The 22,444-nt window shown below is 44.0% G+C and overlaps 1 protein-coding gene across 1 annotated transcript in view; it reads left to right on the forward strand.

The window, feature by feature from the left end:
* LOC114545576 (ATP-binding cassette sub-family G member 2-like) overlaps positions 1 to 22,119 on the forward strand; it is a 38,201-nt gene extending 16,082 nt beyond the window's left edge. Inside the window, 15 exon segments of the mRNA XM_028563953.1 lie at positions 4,552 to 4,599; positions 4,602 to 4,706; positions 5,438 to 5,595; positions 6,532 to 6,634; positions 8,025 to 8,073; positions 8,170 to 8,268; positions 8,414 to 8,518; positions 9,503 to 9,648; positions 12,644 to 12,726; positions 13,752 to 13,841; positions 17,010 to 17,134; positions 18,065 to 18,219; positions 18,954 to 19,043; positions 19,488 to 19,564; positions 21,830 to 22,119. Coding sequence (XP_028419754.1) covers positions 4,552 to 4,599; positions 4,602 to 4,706; positions 5,438 to 5,595; positions 6,532 to 6,634; positions 8,025 to 8,073; positions 8,170 to 8,268; positions 8,414 to 8,518; positions 9,503 to 9,648; positions 12,644 to 12,726; positions 13,752 to 13,841; positions 17,010 to 17,134; positions 18,065 to 18,219; positions 18,954 to 19,043; positions 19,488 to 19,564; positions 21,830 to 21,977 — 1,581 coding nt within the window. The 3' untranslated portion in view covers positions 21,978 to 22,119.
* The last annotated feature ends 325 nt before the right edge of the window (positions 22,120 to 22,444 follow it).

Below are 22,444 nucleotides of genomic sequence, written 5' to 3' on the forward strand. Positions count from 1 at the left end.
CTGCTCTTATGCTCATGGACAGCTCCTACTCACACTCTCCGTCTCTGTAAGATTGGGAATGATTGAGATTTCTCTCGTCACAGCTACCAGAAGACTTCCAACTTTCAGACAGGTTGCTCACGTCACATCTACGTCTTCAAGCTCAGTTGGAGGCTGCTCAGTAACGCTCAGCCAGCACCGGGAAAGAGACTTCTAATGGACCTTCTTCACAGCAGACATTTGGACTTGTCATAGATAGGAAAATCACAGCTGAGATTGCTAACCTTAACGATGGCTCAGTTCCATCAAGACCTTGTGTACACATTCATGGTTATTTTTTACAAACGGAGACATTTCCCTTCGTTTACACGCAAACTTCGCCTCTGAAACCGAGTCTTTCTAAAACCTCCGGCCAGAGTGGAGATTTTTGAAATCTACGTTTGCACGTAAACTGAGTCAAACGGATGTTTAGGACCATTGACATATATACAATGGACCAATAGACCCCGTTGCTCTGGACGGAGACCAGTGAAGGCAATTAGAAGCACTTTTCCGGTGATCACTTGCTTTACTGCGCAGCCTCCAACTGAGAGAGACAACGTAAATGTGACGTGAGCAACGTGTCTGAAAGTTGTAAGTCTTCTGGTAGCTGTGACAAGAGAAATCTCAATCATTCCCAATCTTACAGAGACGGAGAGTGTAGGTATATGTAAGGAGATAACATAAGCACAGGCTAATTATTGCTAACTAACATGCTAGTTAACATTAGTAATTAAACCTAAACAGCTAATGTAAGTCCAAACTGCCTGTGAGCTTCTCCTGTACTATACGGTAATTTCTCTACTGTGTGACAGAAAGTCTCGTGGTTATGACCAAATCGTTAGCTTATTTTTACAAAAACGTCTGCTACGGAGCTATAACGTGAGGTACAAGGTAATGGAGCCTTTTATACATTGTTGTGTTTCTTTATAAATAAACAATGGACAATAGAGTCTTTAAACGCTTCAGATGTAAAGTTATTCGCAGTCAAGTGACGTAAAAAAAAAAAATGACGGTCAGTGTAATGCTAACAAGAGGTGATCGCTTCGTAGCAACAAAATGGCGCCATCGGAGGTTCGCATTCTGAAGCGAAGCTTACCCCCTTGTTTAGGAAAGCCGAGAGAGAGAAAGAGGAAGTGATTGGTTGCTGTTGTTGCTATTTTCTGGATTCTTATTGGCTAACGTGGGCTTGAGCTTCTCGTTACACTGCCACCTACAGGTCTGGCGGGGACTTGACGGCATTGACGGCATATATACAGTACAGGCCAAAAGTATATACACACAAATACGTGTAAACGAACACTTTTCTGAAAACTGACAGCTGTGCACGATGTTATTTTAGAAAACAGAGAGGTTTAAATGTCTGTTTTAATACCAGGGTCTCTCCTAAGTGGAATGCAGCCATCATTAATGGTTTAATACCAGGACCTCTCCTAAGTGGAATGCAGCCATCATTAATGGTTTAATACCAGGACCTCTCCTAAGTGGAATACAGCCATCAGTAATGGTTTAATACCAGGGTCTCTCCTAAGTGGAATGCAGCCATCATTAATGGTTTAATACCAGGGTCTCTCCTAAGTGGAATGCAGCCATCATTAATGGTTTAATACCAGGGTCTCTCCTAAGTGGAATGCAGCCATCAGTAATGGTTTAATACCAGGGTCTCTCCTAGGTGGAATGCAGCCATCATTAATGGTTTAATACCAGGGTCTCTCCTAAGTGGAATGCAGCCATCAGTAATGGTTTAATACCAGGGTCTCTCCTAGGTGGAATGCAGCCATCAGTAATGGTTTAATACCAGGGTCTCTCCTAAGTGGAATGCAGCCATCATTAATGGTTTAATACCAGGGTCTCTCCTAAGTGGAATGCAGCCATAATTAATGGTTTAATACCAGGATCTCTCCTAAGTGGAATGCAGCCATCAGTAATGGTTTAATACCAGGGTCTCTCCTAAGTGGAATGCAGCCATAATTAATGGTTTAATACCAGGACCTCTCCTAAGTGGAATGCAGCCATCAGTAATGGTTTAATACCAGGGTCTCTCCTAAGTGGAATGCAGCCATCATTAATGGTTTAATACCAGGGTCTCTCCTAAGTGGAATGCAGCCATCAGTAATGGTTTAATACCAGGGTCTCTCCTAAGTGGAATGCAGCCATCAGTAATGGTTTAATACCAGGGTCTCTCCTAAGTGGAATGCAGCCATAATTAATGGTTTAATACCAGGACCTCTCCTAAGTGGAATGCAGCCATAATTAATGGTTTAATACCAGGACCTCTCCTAAGTGGAATGCAGCCATCAGTAATGGTTTAATACCAGGGTCTCTCCTAAGTGGAATGCAGCCATCATTAATGGTTTAATACCAGGACCTCTCCTAAGTGGAATGCAGCCATCAGTAATGGTTTAATACCAGGGTCTCTCCTAAGTGGAATGCAGCCATCATTAATGGTTTAATACCAGGGTCTCTCCTAAGTGGAATGCAGCCATCATTAATGGTTTAATACCAGGACCTCTCCTAAGTGGAATGCAGCCATCAGTAATGGTTTAATACCAGGGTCTCTCCTAAGTGGAATGCAGCCATCATTAATGGTTTAATACCAGGGTCTCTCCTAAGTGGAATGCAGCCATCATTAATGGTTTAATACCAGGGTCTCTCCTAAGTGGAATGCAGCCATCAGTAATGGTTTAATACCAGGGTCTCTCCTAGGTGGAATGCAGCCATCAGTAATGGTTTAATACCAGGGTCTCTCCTAAGTGGAATGCAGCCATCATTAATGGTTTAATACCAGGGTCTCTCCTAAGTGGAATGCAGCCATAATTAATGGTTTAATACCAGGATCTCTCCTAAGTGGAATGCAGCCATCAGTAATGGTTTAATACCAGGGTCTCTCCTAAGTGGAATGCAGCCATAATTAATGGTTTAATACCAGGACCTCTCCTAAGTGGAATGCAGCCATCAGTAATGGTTTAATACCAGGGTCTCTCCTAAGTGGAATGCAGCCATCATTAATGGTTTAATACCAGGGTCTCTCCTAAGTGGAATGCAGCCATCAGTAATGGTTTAATACCAGGGTCTCTCCTAAGTGGAATGCAGCCATCAGTAATGGTTTAATACCAGGGTCTCTCCTAAGTGGAATGCAGCCATAATTAATGGTTTAATACCAGGACCTCTCCTAAGTGGAATGCAGCCATAATTAATGGTTTAATACCAGGACCTCTCCTAAGTGGAATGCAGCCATCAGTAATGGTTTAATACCAGGGTCTCTCCTAAGTGGAATGCAGCCATCATTAATGGTTTAATACCAGGACCTCTCCTAAGTGGAATGCAGCCATCAGTAATGGTTTAATACCAGGGTCTCTCCTAAGTGGAATGCAGCCATCATTAATGGTTTAATACCAGGGTCTCTCCTAAGTGGAATGCAGCCATCATTAATGGTTTAATACCAGGGCCTCTCCTAAGTGGAATGCAGCCATCATTAATGGTTTAATACCAGGGTCTCTCCTAAGTGGAATGCAGCCATCATTAATGGTTTAATACCAGGGTCTCTCCTAAGTGGAATGCAGCCATCATTAATGGTTTAATACCAGGGTCTCTCCTAAGTGGAATGCAGCCATCATTAATGGTTTAATACCAGGACCTCTCCTAAGTGGAATGCAGCCATCATTAATGGTTTAATACCAGGGTCTCTCCTAAGTGGAATGCAGCCATCATTAATGGTTTAATACCAGGGTCTCTCCTAAGTGGAATACAGCCATCATTAATGGTTTAATACCAGGGTCTCTCCTAAGTGGAATTCAGCCATCAGTAATGGTTTAATACCAGGGTCTCTCCTAAGTGGAATACAGCCATCAGTAATGGTTTAATACCAGGGTCTCTCCTAAGTGGAATGCAGCCATCAGTAATGGTTTTGAACACACTTGTGCTTTTCCTACTATGACATGTCAACATGTCTGCCGTGAAAAAGGTCTATAAGAGGAGCGGACGTTCTTGCGTGATTTGTAATGATGCATTTTGATACGCTTGAATTTTTCCAGGTGTGAAACCAAACCAAACCCTCAGTAACTGATTCGGACCAAAGCAAAAAAACTACCGATGTGAAAACGCCATAATACCTGCACCCACAGGAGCAGAAAATAAACCAATTCTGCCGCAAGAAAGGTTGGGGTTTGAGTTAGGGGGACAACGCAGAAAGGCATTCTGGGAACTGTAGGGAAATCACAAGTCTCCATAACCATGGGAATGTTTCTTATTTCCATAATTTCCATCATATGGCATGAACGCAGCATGAAGGACGTAAGTATTCATTGCAAAAACTCGCACAATAATCTTTTTAATTTTAGTATTTTTTTTTCTAGGGAAATTAGGAACAATGTCACAAAAAATGATCATTCGCTCTGATATCGTCATTCATATGTCGCGATACAAGTCAAAATAATCACAATTAGATATTTTCCTCGTATCGTGCGGCCCTAACGTGACCCAGTTCTTCCGTCGTGTTTTGGTGGTGGTTGACGGAGGTTTTGTTGTCGGCAGGATGACGTGGTGATGGGGACGCTGACTGTCAGAGAGAACCTGACCTTCTCTCCGCGGCGCTGAGGCTCCCGGCCGCCATCTCTCAGGAGGAGAAGAAACAGAAAGTGGACAAACTGATCCAGGAGCTGGGACTGGGCCGGGTGGCCGACTCCAGGGTGAGAGAGGGAGAGAGTGGGGGGGGGAGGGAGAGAGAGAGCCAAAAGGAGCGAGGAATAAGTATTTTATAGCATCAAATAACTAATAAAAACCAAACTAATATTTATTTTATGTGTGTCTGTGTCTATGTGTGTGTCTGTCTGTCTGTGTGGCTGTCTATTTGTCTTTGTGTGTATGTGTCTATCTGTGTGTGTGTGTGTGTGTGTGTGTGTGTGTGTGTGTGTGTGTGTGTGTGTGTGTGTGTGTGTGTGTGTGTGTGTGTCTGTCTGTATGTGTGTGTGTGTGTGGCTGTCTATTTGTCTTTGTGTGTATGTGTCTGTGTGTGTGTGTGTGTGTATGTGTCTGTCTGTCTGTATGTGTGTGTGTGCGTCTGTATGTGTGTGTATGTGTATGCGTATGTGTCTGTCTGTCTGTCTGTCTCTGTCTGTCTCTGTCTGTCTCTGTCTGTCTGTCTGTCTGTCTGTCTGTCTGTGTGTGTGTGTGTGTGTGTGTGTGTGTGTGTCTGTGTGTGTGTGTGTGTGTGTGTGGCTGTCTATTTGTCTTTGTGTGTATGTGTCTGTGTGTGTGTGTGTGTGTGTGTGTGTCTGTCTGTCTGTATGTGTGTGTGTGCGTCTGTATGTGTGTGTATGTGTATGCGTATGTGTCTGTCTGTCTGTCTGTCTGTCTGTCTGTCTGTCTGTCTGTCTGTCTGTCTGTCTGTGTGTGTGTGTGTGTGTGTGTGTGTGTGTAGGTGGGTACCCAGCTGATCCGTGGTGTCTCCGGTGGAGAGAGGAAGAGGACTAACATCGGCATGGAGCTGATCATCGACCCGGCCGTCCTCTTCCTGGACGAACCGACCACCGGCCTCGACGCCAGCACCGCCAACTCTGTGCTGCTGCTGCTCAAGAGGTACCAGACAGACAGACAGACAGACAGACAGACAGGCAGACAGGCACACACAGACAAAGACACACACAGACACAGTTAAAGACACAAACAAACACTTACACACACACACACACACACACACACACACACACACACACAGACAGACACATCCAGACAAAGACAGACACACACACACACACAGACACATCCAGACAAAGACGCACACACACACACACACAAAGACACACACAGACAAAGACACACACACACACACACACACACACACACACACACACACACACACACACACACACACACACACACAGACAAAGACACATCCAGACAAAGACACAAACACACACAGACAAAGACACACACACATACACACACACAGACACACAGACAAAGACACATCCAGATAAAGACACACACACACACACATCCAGACAGACACACACAGACAAAGACACACACACAGACAAAGACACACACACAGACAAAGAAACACACACACTCACACAAAGACACACACACACACACACAGACGAAGACACAGAAAGACAGACACAATAGAATAGATATTTATTGCCATTTTACAAAATATATTAGAAAAAATACAATAGAAAATTTGCAATGAAAATATAAAAGCTCAATAAAAAAAAATATATATATATATATATATATATATATATATATATATATATATATATATATATATATATATATAAAAAGAACAATATAGAGACAAAACAGCTGTAAGATAAATGAAACTGCTGGTGCATATAGATAATTTTTATCCTGAGATGTTTCCCGTTGTTACTACACACACCAAACTACTATACTACACTATGTCACTGAAAACACACCTCGCATGAAGACTCCAACGATGCAGGCGGACCGTTGTGTCACCATCGAGGCTACTTTTGACCCGTCTCTCTCTCCCTGTGTTTGGTCCAGGATGGCGAACAACGGGCGCACCATCATCCTCTCCATCCACCAGCCGCGCTACTCCATCTACCGGCTGTTCGACAGCCTCACCCTGCTCGTCAACGGAAAACTGGTCCGCACCTTTCGAGTTCAAGTTTCTTTATTTGTCACAACATGCATAGCCGTCCACTTAACAACAAGCAGTGAAATGAATTCCTGACTCCACTCCCAACTGTGCTATCACATAAGTAATAGCATGAGGAGTTAAGTTAGAGAATAAAGTTAAAGGTCCCATGACATGGTGCTCTTTGGATGCTTTTATATAGACCTTAGTGGTCCCCTAATACTGTATCTGAAGTCTCTTTTATATAGACCTTAGTGGTCCCCTAATACTGTATCTGAAGTCTCTTTTATATAGACCTTAGTGGTCCCCTAATACTGTATCTGAAGTCTCTTTTATATAGACCTTAGTGGTCCCCTAATACTGTATCTGAAGTCTCTTTTATATAGACCTTAGTGGTCCCCTAATACTGTATCTGAAGTCTCTTTTATATAGACCTTAGTGGTCTCCTAATACTGTATCTGAAGTCTCTTTTATATAGACCTTAGTGGTCTCCTAATACTGTATCTGAAGTCTCTTTTATATAGACCTTAGTGGTCCCCTAATACTGTATCTGAAGTCTCTTTTATATAGACCTTAGTGGTCCCCTAATACTGAATCTGAAGTCTCTTTTATATAGACCTTAGTGGTCCCCTAATACTGTATCTGAAGTCTCTTTTATATAGACCTTAGTGGTCCCCTAATACTGTATCTGAAGTCTCTTTTATATAGACCTTAGTGGTCCCCTAATACTGTATCTGAAGTCTCTTTTATATAGACCTTAGTGGTCCCCTAATACTGTATCTGAAGTCTCTTTTATATAGACCTTAGTGGTCCCCTAATACTGTATCTGAAGTCTATTTTATATAGACCTTAGTGGTCCCCTAATACTGTATCTGAAGTCTCTTTTATATAGACCTTAGTGGTCCACTAATACTGTATCTGAAGTCTCTTTTATATAGACCTTAGTGGTCCCCTAATACTGTATCTGAAGTCTCTTTTATATAGACCTTAGTGGTCCCCTAATACTGTATCTGAAGTCTCTTTTATATAGACCTTAGTGGTCCCCTAATACTGTATCTGAAGTCTCTTTTATATAGACCTTAGTGGTCCCCTAATACTGTATCTGAAGTCTCTTTTATATAGACCTTAGTGGTCCCCTAATACTGTATCTGAAGTTAAGTTATAGAATAAAGTTAAATTTAAAACATGAATGAATAAGAAGCTAGAGATATAAAAGATATACCACCCAGACTTCACATTCACTTGGTTTGTCTTCTTTACTTTCTAGTAGAGCCTGACCGATATTATCGGCCGATTTTAGGCATTTTCCAAACTATCGGTATCAACATTTATAAATTTATATAAAAACTTAATTAACTTAACTTAATTAATAAAGTAACTTTACGTGTTAAATGTTCAGGTTTTCCACGGCCCGGCTCAGACTGCACTGGACTATTTCTCAGACATCGGTAGGAACGTTCAAATGAATCCAGAATAACACGACGGGAATGTGTGAAAGTGATGTGAAAGTGGGTGTAATCAGGGTCTGGAACTTCATTTCCCAGGATACACCTGTGAGCCGCACAACAACCCTGCTGACTTCTTCCTGGACATTATTAACGGAGACTCAACCGCTGTGGCCCTCAATAGCGTGGATAAAGAAGGTGTGTTACATGGGCTTTGGTCAGGTTATTATTTTGGATTTTTTTCGAATTTAATTTTCTCCGTTTGGACGATTCTGAATTTTTCTTTCTTTCTTTTTCTTTCTTTCTTTCTTTCTTTCTTTCTTTCTTTCCTTCCTTCCTCCAGATCCAGATTCAGACTTGGCATCAAAGTCCAAACGTGGTATCGAGGACAAACTCGTAGAGGAATATAGAAACTGCCAATACTTCAGACAGACCAAAGCAGAGCTGGGTAGATACAAAAACATTGATCTCTTTATGCGTATTTACGTTAAAGAGACACAAACACACACACACACACACACACACACACACACACACAAACACACACAGAGACAGACAGAGACAGACACACACAGTCATACACAGACACACACACACACACACACACACCGAGACAGACACACAGACACACACAAACACACAGAGACAGACACACACAGAGACAGACACACACAGACAGACACACACACACAGACACACACACACACACACACACACACAAACACAGACAGACACACACAGACACAGGCACACACACAGACAGACACACACACAGACAGTTTGTTTTTAGCTATTTATTGAGAACGTGGAATGAATGTGTATGTGCGAGATGTGCTTGGGTGAGAATGTGCTTGTGTGTGTGTGTATATACACACATACATTATGTAAGGGCTAATGTAGAGCGAGGCGGTTGTTATAGCGGAGGGGTCTTGAATCAGCCTGAAGGGGCCTCGCTCTACATTATCCCGCTTATTACATGGCTACTTACCAAATAAATCAATAATTTCACTAATAACTTGACAAAATATTGATTTAAATCAGAGTTTACGTGGACACTTTTTGCCACAGCTGATAGGCTAAATTATCCGGACTTCTTTCAGCGGATTGATTGATAGCTGTCCTCCAGAGTGAACAGAACCTACTTTGATTACTTTCATTAAGGCAGTTATTTCTTGTATTACACGTTTTCTGAAATGTTGTGTTTTAAATATGCAAAGGAGGCCATTATCTTATTCAATATATGCATCCTTTTGCATGACTCTTTGCGGAGAAACTCAGATTTACAGATCTGTCGATTAAATCAACTAATCGATTAGTCGATACAATTGAATGAGCGTATGTCGACTTCGAATTTCTTCAATCAAACACAGCCCTAAGTCAATTGACCATATTTAAAAAAAACATCTGTCACCTTCTTCTGTGTCTCTCTCAGAGAGGATCGTTCAGGGTAAGCCAACGACCACCGTTCGCCGCTCCAGAACCATCACCTACAACACGGGCTTCCTGACCCAGTTCAGATGGGTTCTCAAGAGGACGTTTCGCAACCTCATGCTCAACCCCCAGACCTCCTTCGCTCAGGTACGAGCATCGAGCAGGCTGCTTTAATTTTTAAGCTCTTCACGCCCTGGCCCCCAGCCACATAGCTGATATCCTTCATCTTCACGTAGCCCCCCAGGTACCTCAGATCCTCCAGCCAAGGCCTCCTCCATGTCCCTCAGATCCTCTAGCCAAGGCCTCCTCCATGTCCCTCAGATCCTCTAGCCAAGGCCTCCTCCATATCCCTCAGATCCTCTAGCCAAGGCCTCCTCCATGTCCCTCAGATCCTCTAGCCAAGGCCTCCTCCATGTACCTCAGATCCTCTATCCAAGGCCTCCTCCATGTCCCTCAGATCCTCTAGCCAAGGCCTCCTCCAGGTCTCTCAGATCCTCTAGCCAAGTCCTCCTCCATGTCCCTTAGATCCTCTAGCCAAGGCCTCCACCAGGTCCCTCAGATCCTCTAGCCAAAGCCTCCTCCATGTCCCTCAGATCCTCTAGCCAAGGCCTCCTCCAGGTCCCTCAGATCCTCTAGCCAAGGCCTCCTCCAGGTCCCTCAGATCCTCTAGCCAAGGCCTCCTCCATGTCCCTCAGATCCTCTAGCCAAGGCCTCCTCCAGTTCCCTCAGATCCTCTAGCCAAGGCCTCCTCCAGGTCCCTCAGATCCTTTAGCCAAGGCCTCCTCCAGGTCCCTCAGATCCTCTAGCCAAGGCCTCCTCCAGGTCCCTCAGATCCTCTAGCCAAGGCCTCCTCCAGGTCCCTCAGATCCTCCAGCCAAGGCCTCCTCCAGGTCCCTCAGATCCTCCAGCCAAGGCCTCCTCCAGGTCCCTCAGATCCTCTAGCCAAGGCCTCCTCCAGGTCCCTCAGATCCTACAGCCAAGGCCTCCTCCATGTCCCTCAGATCCTCCAGCCAAGGCCTCCTCCAGGTCCCTCAGATCCTCCAGCCAAGGCCTCCTCCAGGTCCCTCAGATCCTCCAGGTCCCTCAGATCCTCTAGCCAAGGCCTCCTCCAGGTCCCTCAGATCCTCTAGCCAAGGCCTCCTCCGGGTCCCTCAGATCCTCTAGCCAAGGCCTCCTCCAGGTCCCTCAGATCCTCTAGCCAAGGCCTCCTCCATGTCCCTCAGATCCTCTAGCCAAGGCCTCCTCCAGGTCCCTCAGATCCTCTAGCCAAGGCCTCCTCCAGGTCCCTCAGATCCTTTAGCCAAGGCCTCCTCCAGGTCCCTCAGATCCTCTAGCCAAGGCCTCCTCCAGGTCCCTCAGATCCTCTAGCCAAGGCCTCCTCCAGGTCCCTCAGATCCTCCAGCCAAGGCCTCCTCCAGGTCCCTCAGATCCTCCAGCCAAGGCCTCCTCCAGGTCCCTCAGATCCTCCAGCCAAGGGCTCCTCCAGGTCCCTCAGATCCTCCAGCCAAGGCCTCCTCCAGGTCCCTCAGATCCTCCAGCCAAGGCCTCCTCCAGGTCCCTCAGATCCTCTAGCCAAGGCCTCCTCCAGGTCCCTCAGATCCTACAGCCAAGGCCTCCTCCATGTCCCTCAGATCCTCCAGCCAAGGCCTCCTCCAGGTCCCTCAGATCCTCCAGCCAAGGCCTCCTCCAGGTCCCTCAGATCCTCCAGCCAAGGCCTCCTCCAGGTCCCTCAGATCCTCTAGCCAAGGCCTCCTCCAGGTCCCTCAGATCCTCTAGCCAAGGCCTCCTCCATGTCCCTCAGATCCTCCAGCCAAGGCCTCCTCCAGGTCCCTCAGATCCTCCAGCCAAGGCCTCCTCCAGGTCCCTCAGATCCTCCAGCCAAGGCCTCCTCCAGGTCCCTCAGATCCTCCAGCCAAGGCCTCCTCCAGGTCCCTCAGATCCTCCAGCCAAGGCCTCCTCCAGGTCCCTCAGATCCTCTAGCCAAGGCCTCCTCCAGGTCCCTCAGATCCTCTAGCCAAGGCCTCCTCCATGTCCCTCAGATCCTCCAGCCAAGGCCTCCTCCAGGTCCCTCAGATCCTCCAGCCAAGGCCTCCTCCAGGTCCCTCAGATCCTCCAGCCAAGGCCTCCTCCAGGTCCCTCAGATCCTCCAGCCAAGGCCTCCTCCATGTCCCTCAGATCCTCCAGCCAAGGCCTCCTCCATGTCCCTCAGATCCTCTAGCCAAGGCCTCCTCCAGGTCCCTCAGATCCTCCAGCCAAGGCTAGAGGATCTTGGCTTTTTCTTGCACCAGAAAAAAACCATATTTGTTACAATAACCGAAACCTAGGCTACATTTACATCGCTACGTTTTGTTTTAAAAACTAATATCTTTTGGTACGTTTCCCCCTCTCATTCCCCCTGCTCTGGCGTTTCCCCGTCTCATTCCCCCTGCTCTGGTGTTTCCCCCTCTCATTCCCCCCTGCTCTGGCGTTTCCCCCTCTCATTCCCCCTGCTCTGGCGTTTCCCCCTCTCATTCCCCCCCCTGCTCTGGCGTTTCCCCCTCTCATTCCGCCTGCTCTGGTGTTTTCCCCCTCTCATTCCCCCCCTGCTCTGGCGTTTCCCCTCTCATTCCCCCTGCTCTGGCGTTTCCCCCTCTCATTCCCCCCTTCTCTGGCGTTTCCCCCTCTCATTTCCCCCTGCTCTTGCGTTTCCCCCTCTCATTCCCCCCTGCTCTGTCGTTTCCCCCTCTCATTCCCCCCTGCTCTGGCGTTTCCCCTCTCATCCCCCCTGCTCTGGTGTTTCCCCCTCTCATTCCCCCTGCTCTGGTGTTTCCCCCTCTCATTCCCCCCTGCTCTGGTGTTTTCCCCTCTCATTCCCCCCCTTCTCTGGTGTTTCCACCTCTCATTCCCCCTGCTCTGGCGTTTCCCCTCTCATTCCCCCTGCTCTGGTGTTTTCCCCTCTCATTCCCCCCTGCTCTGGTGTTTCCACCTCTCATTCCCCCTGCTCTGGCGTTTCCCCGTCTCATTCCCCCTGCTCTGGTGTTTCCCCCTCTCATTCCCCCCTGCTCTGGCGTTTCCCCCTCTCATTCCCCCCTGCTCTGTCGTTTCCCCCTCTCATTCCCCTCTCATTAAATGCTGACTATAAGTGTGTTTCTATTCTGTTTAGATAGCAGTAACTTTGTTCCTCGCTCTGGTCGTAGGAGCCATTTTCTTTGGTGTTAAGGACGATCAAAGTGGAATACAGAACAGGTATTTCTTTCTTTTCTGGTCTGATTTGTTATTGTATAATTAAATAGCCTATTTGGTGCGACTGCCTTTATTAACAAGTGAGTGTCATTAGGTACCCTTCTGCCATCAGTGGCTCTTATTGAGGCATTGTGCATCTTTTTAGTTTTTCTGGGTCAAAATGTAAAACAAATTCCAACGTTTTGGTCGTGTTTTTCTATGTTTTTGTCCCTTTTTCCAATGTTGTCACTTTTTCCAATTTTTTTGTCACTTTTTCCAATGTTGTTGTCACTTTTGTCATTTTTTCTAATGTTTTTGTCCCTTTTTCCAATGTTTTGTTACTTTTTTTCAATGTTTTTGTCCCTGTTTCCAATGTTTTTGTCACTTTTTCCAATGTTTTTGTCACTTTTTTCTAATGTTTTTGTCACTTTTTCCAATGTTTTTGTCCCTTTTTCCAATGTTTGTCACCTTTTCCAATGTTTGTCACCTTTTCAAATGTTTTGTCACCGTTTCCAATGTTTTTGTCCCTGTTTCCAATGTTTTTGTCACTTTTTCCAATGTTTTATTACTTTTTCCAATGTTTATTTCAATTTTTCCAATGTTTTGTCACTTTTTCCAATGTTTTATCACTTTTTTTTTCTTTTTTTAACATTTCTTTACTACGTTTTTCCACGTTCTATTATCAATTTTTCTTTACATGCTATAAAATTGAATAAAACACCCAAATTCAATATTTTTAACTTGTGGAGAGCGTTGTAGGGAACCATCCACGTTATTTTGTTTTAAAATTTGGTTGAAAGAAACCCAAATTTCTGATATAGAAACTTTTTGAAAATGGGTCAAATTTGACCCCAGGACAACAGGAGGGATAAATCCAAAATGTAATTGAATTTTGACCTTAAAATCAAAAGTCAGGGCATGGATTTGGAGACTTGTGACACCCCTTATTATTACATTAAAATATTCTCAAATTGTATGGCATTATGTGCTGGATGAAACTACATATGTGTCAGTCTGTGTACTGACTAGTTTTGTTGTTGTTATTTCAGGATGGGCGCTCTCTTCTTCATCGTTGTGAATCAGTGTTTCAGCTCGCTCTCGGCTGCTGAACTCTTCATCGCGGAGAGGAAACTCTTCATGTGAGTTTGACACACAAACATACTCACAAGGACATCGTTGATTTCCATTAATCCCCATAACCCTAGTCCCGCATAGCCAGACCTTCCTCCACAGTGCTGCAGAGGAGGGGTATAGGGTTTGACCATGTCCTGGATGTAAGCTGGGGCAGATCTGTTCGTGGCCCTGTATGCAAGTCTTAGTGTCTTGATACTGGTCCCTAAACGTTCTTCTCCCTGTCTGCATAATGTTGGATTGAGCCCAGCAGGCGGTTCGGAGAATTCACAGCGTGCAAGTTAATGGGGTTTCTATCACGCGGCTGGCGCTACCGGAAGTAAACAAACAACTAGGGTGAAGAAGTAGATGCCACAGAGACGCCAACAAAAATTTGAGAGAAGATTAGATTCAGGAATTTCTTTAAGAAGCAATGCCGAAATCAGTCAGACATATTCTACATGTCAACACTGGAAACTGAGTTTCTGAACAAGTTCACCCTGGATGGAGCTTTACACAAAATCCATTTTCACCTAAAATGCAGTTTGCATTGCCAAAACTCATTGAAAAAGCTACGTTTACAAAAACTAGGCCTTAATTACATTGTATTGAAAAACGGTAGCATGGTTCTCAGCAGGAAACCGATGGAGTGCCTACTCCAGGTAGGGAATGAGTCCTTACCCCAAGTGAAGGAGTTGGAGTACCTTGGGGGGTCTTGTTTGCAAGTGAGGGGACAATGGAGCGGGAGATTGGTCGGAGAATCGGCACAGCGGGTGCGGTATTACATTAAATTTATCGCACCGTGGTGACGAAAAGAGAGCTGAGCCAGAAGGCAAAGCTCTCGATCTACTGGTCAGTTTTCGTTCCTACCCTCACCTATGGTCATGAAGGCTGGGTCATGACCGAAAGAACGAGATCCAGGGTACAAGCGGCCGAAATGGGTTTCCTCAGGAGGATGGCTGCCGTCTCCCTTAAGTCAGCTACACACCGGGCCGATAATCGGCCGTCAGACAGTCTGGCGAGGTCGGTGACTCGAGTCTGTTCGGTGTGTCCCGCGCCGTCGTCAGTCTGGGGGGCTGTCGGCCATCATTTTGGCCGACCTGACATGTTCAGTCGGCGGCAGGGCCGTCGGGACTCACCCGGAAATGGGGAGCGCAAAGAGCGTTACTAGAGTGTCTCAAAATCTGAGTTTTTCCAATGTTTTGTTACTTTCTTTCTAGGTTTTGTGACTTTTTCCAATTTTTTTTGTCACTTTTTCCCAATGTTTTAGTCACTTTTTCCAATGTTTGTGTCACTTCTTCCAATGATTTTGTCACTTTTTCCAATCTGACGAAAATCTTTTAAAGTGACCTTTGTTGATCTGAAATGAAGACAGATTCAGCAACTGCACGGCCTATTTCTCTCTTCAAATCTTCTCAGAAACATGTTTCGGTGAACTATTTTAGTACAATATGAGATCATATTCTGAACGAGCCGCCATAACAGTCTGACTTTGAATTTCCGGAGAAAACAAACCCACGTGACGCGTTCGTCCAATCAGCTGCCGGTTTTAATTTTTTGGGCGACAATACAGATTAGCGCCGCCTGCTGTTATGGAGACGTATTACGTCTCGTCTCTTCGGTGTGTTCTGAGGAACTTTTTGGACTGACTCGGGGAGACTGGTCAGTCCAACGGTCGGCCGTCTGGTTGGTGTGTAACCGCCTTTAGAGATCGGAGATAGTCATCCGTAAGGAGCTTCTGCTGCTCCTTTTGCGTTGAAAGGAGCCAGTTGAGTTGGTTTGGACATGTGGTTAAGGATGGTAGGGATGTCCAGCTGGGAGGAGGTCTCGGGGAAGACCCTGGACTAGGTGGAGTGACTATACCTCCACCCTGGCCTGGGAACGCCTCTGGATCCCCCAGTCGGAGCTGGTTAATGTGGCTCAGGAACGGGATATTTGGGGTCCGTGAACGAAGATGGATGGATGGACAAATGGTCGCATTTTGGGGACTTAAAGGAACACGCCGACTTATTGGGAATTTAGCTTATTCACCGTAACCCCCAGAGTTAGACAAGTCCATACATACCCTTCTCATCTCCGTGCGTGCTGTAACGCTGTCTGAGGTCTCCAGCGGCATCAGGCCAGCACAGAACATGCAGGTGAATGGTTCCAGTAATCCTACTGCTACGAATAAGTGACAAAGTAACACCAACATGTTCCTATTTACATTTTGTGATTTATAGAGTCACAGCGTGTATAAAAAACAACGTAACATGAGACACAGCCGTCTTCTAACTGTAAACAAACCGGGAACTATATTCTCAGAAAGGCGAAGCTCAGGTACTTCTGCTACTTGGGCGGAACTAACGTCCCATTAGGGCATTTTAGAAATGGTCACATTGTGGCAATTAACCTCCCATTAGGGCATTTTAGAAATGGTCGCATTGTGGGAACTAACGTCCCATTAGGGCATTTTGAAATGGTCACATTGTGGCAACTAACCTCCCATTAGGGCATTTTAGAAATGGTCACATTGTGGCAACTAACCTCCCATTAGGGCATTTTAGAAATGGTCACATTGTGGCAACTAACCTCCCATTAGGGCATTTTAGAAATGGTCACATTGTGGCAACTAACCTCCCATTAGGGCATTTTAGAAATGGTCACATTGTGGCAACTAACCTCCCATTAGGGCATTTTAGAAATGGTCGCATTGTGGCAATTAACCTCCCATTAGGGCATTTTATATATGGTCGCATTGTGGGAACTAACCTCCCATTAGGGCATTTTATATATGGTCGCATTGTGGGAACTAACCTCCCATTAGGGCATTTTATATATGGTCGCATTGTGGGAACTAACCTCCCATTAGGGCATTTTATATATGGTCGCATTGTGGGAACTAACCTCCCATTAGGGCATTTTATATATGGTCGCATTGTGGGAACTAACCTCCCATTAGGGCATTTTATATATGGTCGCATTGTGGGAACTAACCTCCCATTAGGGCATTTTATAAATGTTTGCATTGTGGGAACTAATGTCCCATTAGGGCATTTTATAAATGGTCACATTGTGGGAACTAACCTCCCATTAGGGCATTTTATACATGGTCGCATTGTGGGAACTTTGAGTTAAAGGATAATTTCGGGAAATACAGAACTCTTATCTTTCTGAAGTTTATCAATCAAACTTTTTGTGTATTTTTCTCTCACCAGTCACGAGTACATCAGCGGTTACTACAGGGTGTCTGTGTACTTCCTGTCTAAGATCCTGTCTGACATCATCACGCTGAGGACCATCCCCGCCATGCTCTTCACCTGCGTGGCGTACTTCATGATCGGTGGGTATGCAGACACGCGCTTACGCTACGCTACGTTGCGAGCTTTGGTTGATTCACGACTTCATCTTAAATAATCTAAATTAGTCGTTTATCGAGCAAAATCCTTTTTCAAAACGTGACAAACTAATTGATTTAACAATATGAAGACTTCACTTTCGGTTTCTGAAAACTTGTAACTGGTGTTTTCACACTGTACGTTTTTATAGTTAAGCCTCCTGTTTGTCCTCAGGTTAAATTTGACCCATTTTCAAACCGTTTCTGCATCAGAAATTTAAATAAGTTTCTTTCATCCAAATTTTAAAACAAAATAACGTGAATGGTTCAGGTACAGCGCTCTGCACAAGTTAACATGTTTTATTCAATTTTACAGCATGGAAAGAAAAACTGATTAAAAAACAAATGTCAAAAAAGTGACAAAACCACTGGGGAAAAAATGACAAAAACTTCAGGATAATATCCAAAAACATCCAGAAACGTGACAAAAAACTTGGGAAAAGCTTTAAAAGAAAAATAAAACGTCAAAAGGCGCAGTTGAATATCGTTGCTGCTGATTAAACTGTCACTCTTCTTTTTAAGTGCTGCCTTTTATATTCAATTCAGTGTTCAATCAAAAAAATTGGAAATGATTTCCTTTCATTTGTTTGAAATTTAAAAAGTAATTTGTTGTATTTTAGCAGAATACTGAAAGCAGCAAGAATGAAAAACTGAGTACACCTTAATATTGGTTTATTTATCGCAAGTAATATCATTATCGCAATCTTCAACAACGTTATTGCATACTCTCATATCGTTTTCATTTATCGTGTAGCCCTACTACTATTTGTTAGAAAATAGTAACTTTAGATTTTGTTTTTTTGTGATTAGTTTCGAGACATATTTACGGATTTCTTTCAGGTTTTAACCTCTCTGGTCCTCCGTTTCTTCGTGCAGGCTTCAAGGCGACAGCTGAGGCCTTCTTCATCTTCATGTTCAGTGTGATCATGGTCGCCTACACCGCCACCGCCATGGCTCTGGCCATCTCTGCCGACCAGACCGTGGTGGCCATCGCCAACATCTTCATGACCATCGCCTGCGTCTTCATGATGGTGACCTACACACACACACACACACACACACACAGAGAGAGAGAGACAAGCACACACACACAGATGAACGAACACACACACACATGCACAGAGAGAAACAGAGGCACACATGCACGCACACACCCAGAGAGACACAAGTAAACCCACACACACACACAGATGAACACACGCACAAAGAGACACACATGCACACACGCACGCACACAGACACACACACCCATAGAGAGAGAGAGAGAGAGAGACACACACACACGCACACCCAGAGAGACACAAGTATACACACACACACAGATGAACACACACACACACACACAGATAAACACACGCACAAAGACACAGAGACACACATGCACACACACACACGCACGCACGCACACAGACACACACACCCATAGAGAGAGAGAGACACACACACACACACACACACACACACACACGCATGCACGCACCTATTTTTACATTTGGGTTTCCTGTTCTGCTGCGTTGAATAAAGTGTTTCCTGTTCACAGCAAACTGTTTAACCAATCACAGAGCTCTTAAAAAAACATTCTGCTTCCCCAAAACCAGCGCGAGAACGAGAACTTTTCACGACACAGGAAATCTGCTACTCTAGAATAATTGTAAACTTTATTTATATTATATATCGGCAAGAGCTAAGACTACATCGTTGTTTTTAAGACCGAAGGATGTTTTTAATTTCTTCCCTGTGAACGTCTCCTTCTGTTTGTCTGCAGATCTTCGCAGGTCTCCTCGTCAATCTGCCCTCCATCGTCAGCTGGCTCGCTTGGCTGAAATACCTGAGTATACCGAGATACGGCCTCAGCGTATGTACACACACACACACACACACACACACACACACACACACACACACACACACACACACACACACACACCATCTGTGTTGTTCATATATCACTTAAACCACTAAAAGAAGAAGCTACATTTGAGCAGATTTCGTTCAGCTCAGCCTTCCAAGCCTCCTTCTCCTTCTACCCATAATCCTTTGCATTAAGCAAGAGACTTAATGTCAAGTAATCGCTTAAATATCCCAGAAAAATTCTCTCTCTCTGTCTCTCATAACTATTATTAGACAAACTATTTCCTGTACAAAAACTACACAAAACTGTGGATTTGTGTAAATTAAAACTCTATCTATCTATCTATCTATCTATCTATATCGATCGATCGATCGATTCTAGATCTATAGATCTATATCTATATATATAATTTATTAAGTGTTAATGAAGATGTCTGTGTCTCTCCAGGCCCTGCAGATTAACGAGTTCACTGGGCTGGACTTCTGTCCCGGCTTTAACAGCAGCGTCAAACCACCAGGGCTCACGTAAGTAGAGACATATTAACCTTCCACTGTAATGTGATCTCATGGATTTAAACTCTTCTCTTCTACACAAAAATTTGCAAAAAAAAAAAAAAAAAAAGACTTCATAGAATTTAGCAAATTAAGGTAAAAACAATGATTACTTTTTTTAAAAGCGGCCGACTCTCAGCAACCGGTTTCACAGCCTCACAGCTTTTTTTGGTAACTCTGCAAACCCTTGGTGTTCTCTCAATGAGCTTCATGAGGTAGTCACCTGAAATGGTTTTACCTTCACAGGTGTACTTTGCCAAGGTTCATTAGTGGAATTTTTTCCCTTATTAATAAAAAAAAAGCAAAGGGTGGCTACTTTGAAGAATCTAAAATATAAGACATGTTTTCAGTTATTTCACACTTTTTTGTTAAGTACATAATTCCATATGTGTTCATTCATAGTTTTGATGCCTTCAGTGAGAATCTACAATGTAAATAGTGATGAAAATAAAAAGGAAACACATTGAATGAGAAGGTGTGTCCAAACTTTTGGCCTGTACTGTAGCTATTTTTAAAACACTAAGAAGGCTCGACATAACGTGAAACTTTGCTTCAAGTATCACCTGGGGCTCTACACCTTAACGAAAGCATTGACAACATTGTTTGTGTACCCCGAGTTTACTAAAAAGAACAACTCACCGTAGCTCTTGTTGTTTCCAGCCGCTACCACCTCAGCAGTCAAAACGAGTCAATATCAAAACAAGTAGCCCCAGATTTAGTGTATCCTATATATGTTGAGCCTTCTAGTGTTTTAAAAATAGCTATTTTGAGGCTAGCATAAAAGTGCCCCTAGCACTCCCATTCAAAAGGCCCTTTGAACAAAAAACGAGAATACGGAAAATCTTAAAAGTGGCGCTTCCGTCCTAAATATGCTTTTAAAACGAAAGTTTGACTCGGGTACATTCACAAAAAGACCCTATGCCTTTTGGCGAGAGTTACGCTTTAAGATAAGAGCTAGAAGACCTAATGTAAGGTGTTAATAAGCTTGGGTTTGCAGGGAGAATTTAAAAAGGGCCACATGATGTAGGACAGGTGAGACAGGAGGAATTGTGTTTTTACCTGAGGCTGAGCGAGATGTGAGGCTCTTTGGACCGGAGCAGATCTCTGACGGAGAAGGAGGTGAAACCCAGAAAGCTCCTCTAACAGAGAGAGAGAAACAAAGAGCCGTTTTATGGTACGTTAACACCGGGACAGATCACTTTGTTTCTGGCACTTTTTAACAGGTCATTAACATAGTTAACCTGTATTACAGTCAGGGCATTGTGTCATTTGTGCAATACGTAGGCTATTGGGGTTGTGCAATATCTCATTGTGCAAAGGGCTGTGGTTAGGTTAGGTTACTTTATTGGTACCCATAGGTAAACTAGTTTTACAGTCGAAGAGGCAGGACATCCTTAAAACTTTGTAGACAACAACATAACATACAACACACAAAACATGTTATGTGTTGAGAGATGCTTATTTTCTGTATTGTGTGTCGTCTTTGTGAAGCTGCGAAACGGACCAAAACATATTTCCCTTCGGGGACAATAAAGGGTTATGTCATGACACATGACCCCTAACTCTAACCCTAACTTAAAAGCACTTACTTTTACTAATATTAAATGGTGTATGTTTATATATTCTTTTAAAACTCAAGGGTAAGTAATTCTGACAGTATTTTAGATCTTTTAAATGTGTTTAATTTAATTAAATCACTATCCTCTAATGTATTTATTTTGAAGTTGATTAATATAGATTATTTTTAAATGTTGGGACAGAATTTATTTTAGTATTATGATAACGGGCTACTTATTTAAATAATTCTATATATATATTTTATAAATGTCTACGGGAGAGAGGCAAGGGCTTGTGTGGAGGTAACCTTTTATTTTAATTTCCCGCTGCCTGTTCTGTCCAGTGGTCCTTTTAACTGACTTTTAATTTCTGTTTTTTTTGAAAGAGGTTCTTTAAGAGTTTTTATTTACACAATATATATCTCCTTGTGCCAGTGCCTATCCCAGGCGTTACGTTTTAACCCAAAAACCTATCCCTAACTTGTCATGACAAAAACCAAATGACACTTACTAAAAGAAGCATAATGTCCTAAACGTTTATGACTTGTTTGTAATGTTTATGACCCGTCCATGACAGTGTGGATACCTTCAAGTGAAGTGTAACCCAATAAAGTATATCTTATCTTAATTTGCTAGTGGGTTGTATGGTCCGATGGCGTGATGTGTGTTGGTCTGATTCCAGTTGTACGGGGGAGGAGTTCCTGAAGATCCAGGGTGTAGATCCCTCCATGTGGGGCCTCTGGCAGAACCACCTGGCTCTCGGCATCATGACCATCTGCTTCCTCATCATCGCTTACCTCAAACTGCGCTTCATCAGGAAGTTTACCTAGACCTTCGACCCCCTCCGCTGCTGTGATGTCATCAGTGGTGTAGTCTACGTACGCAGGTATACCCAGCATACCCAGTATACCCACTAAAAAAAGCTCCAGGATTTCCATATACCCACTTAAAAGTGTCCAATGACACGCAACAACATACTTTCCATTACATTTTGGATATATTTTGAATTGTCATCTGTGTTTTTCTTTTTCACATAGGCTAATTAAAGGTATTTCCACCGTAAATTGGTGCATAACAATGTATCCGAATACAGGAAATGAAGTCCTCGATCCTCTAAATTTCCCTGGGGGAGGACACCCAGACTCCCCCACTATGATATGCCCCCCTCCCCAAAAAAAACAATTCTGGCCAATATATAAAGTACAGTATACCCACTACAATACATTAGACTACACCACTGGATGTCATCTATCATCTCCGCCAGTGTGATGTCATCTAAGAAGGACGTGCAGCTCAG

This window comes from Perca flavescens, chromosome 19 (assembly GCF_004354835.1).
Source record: "Perca flavescens isolate YP-PL-M2 chromosome 19, PFLA_1.0, whole genome shotgun sequence".
In the NCBI taxonomy this organism is placed as follows: Eukaryota; Metazoa; Chordata; class Actinopteri; order Perciformes; family Percidae; genus Perca; species Perca flavescens.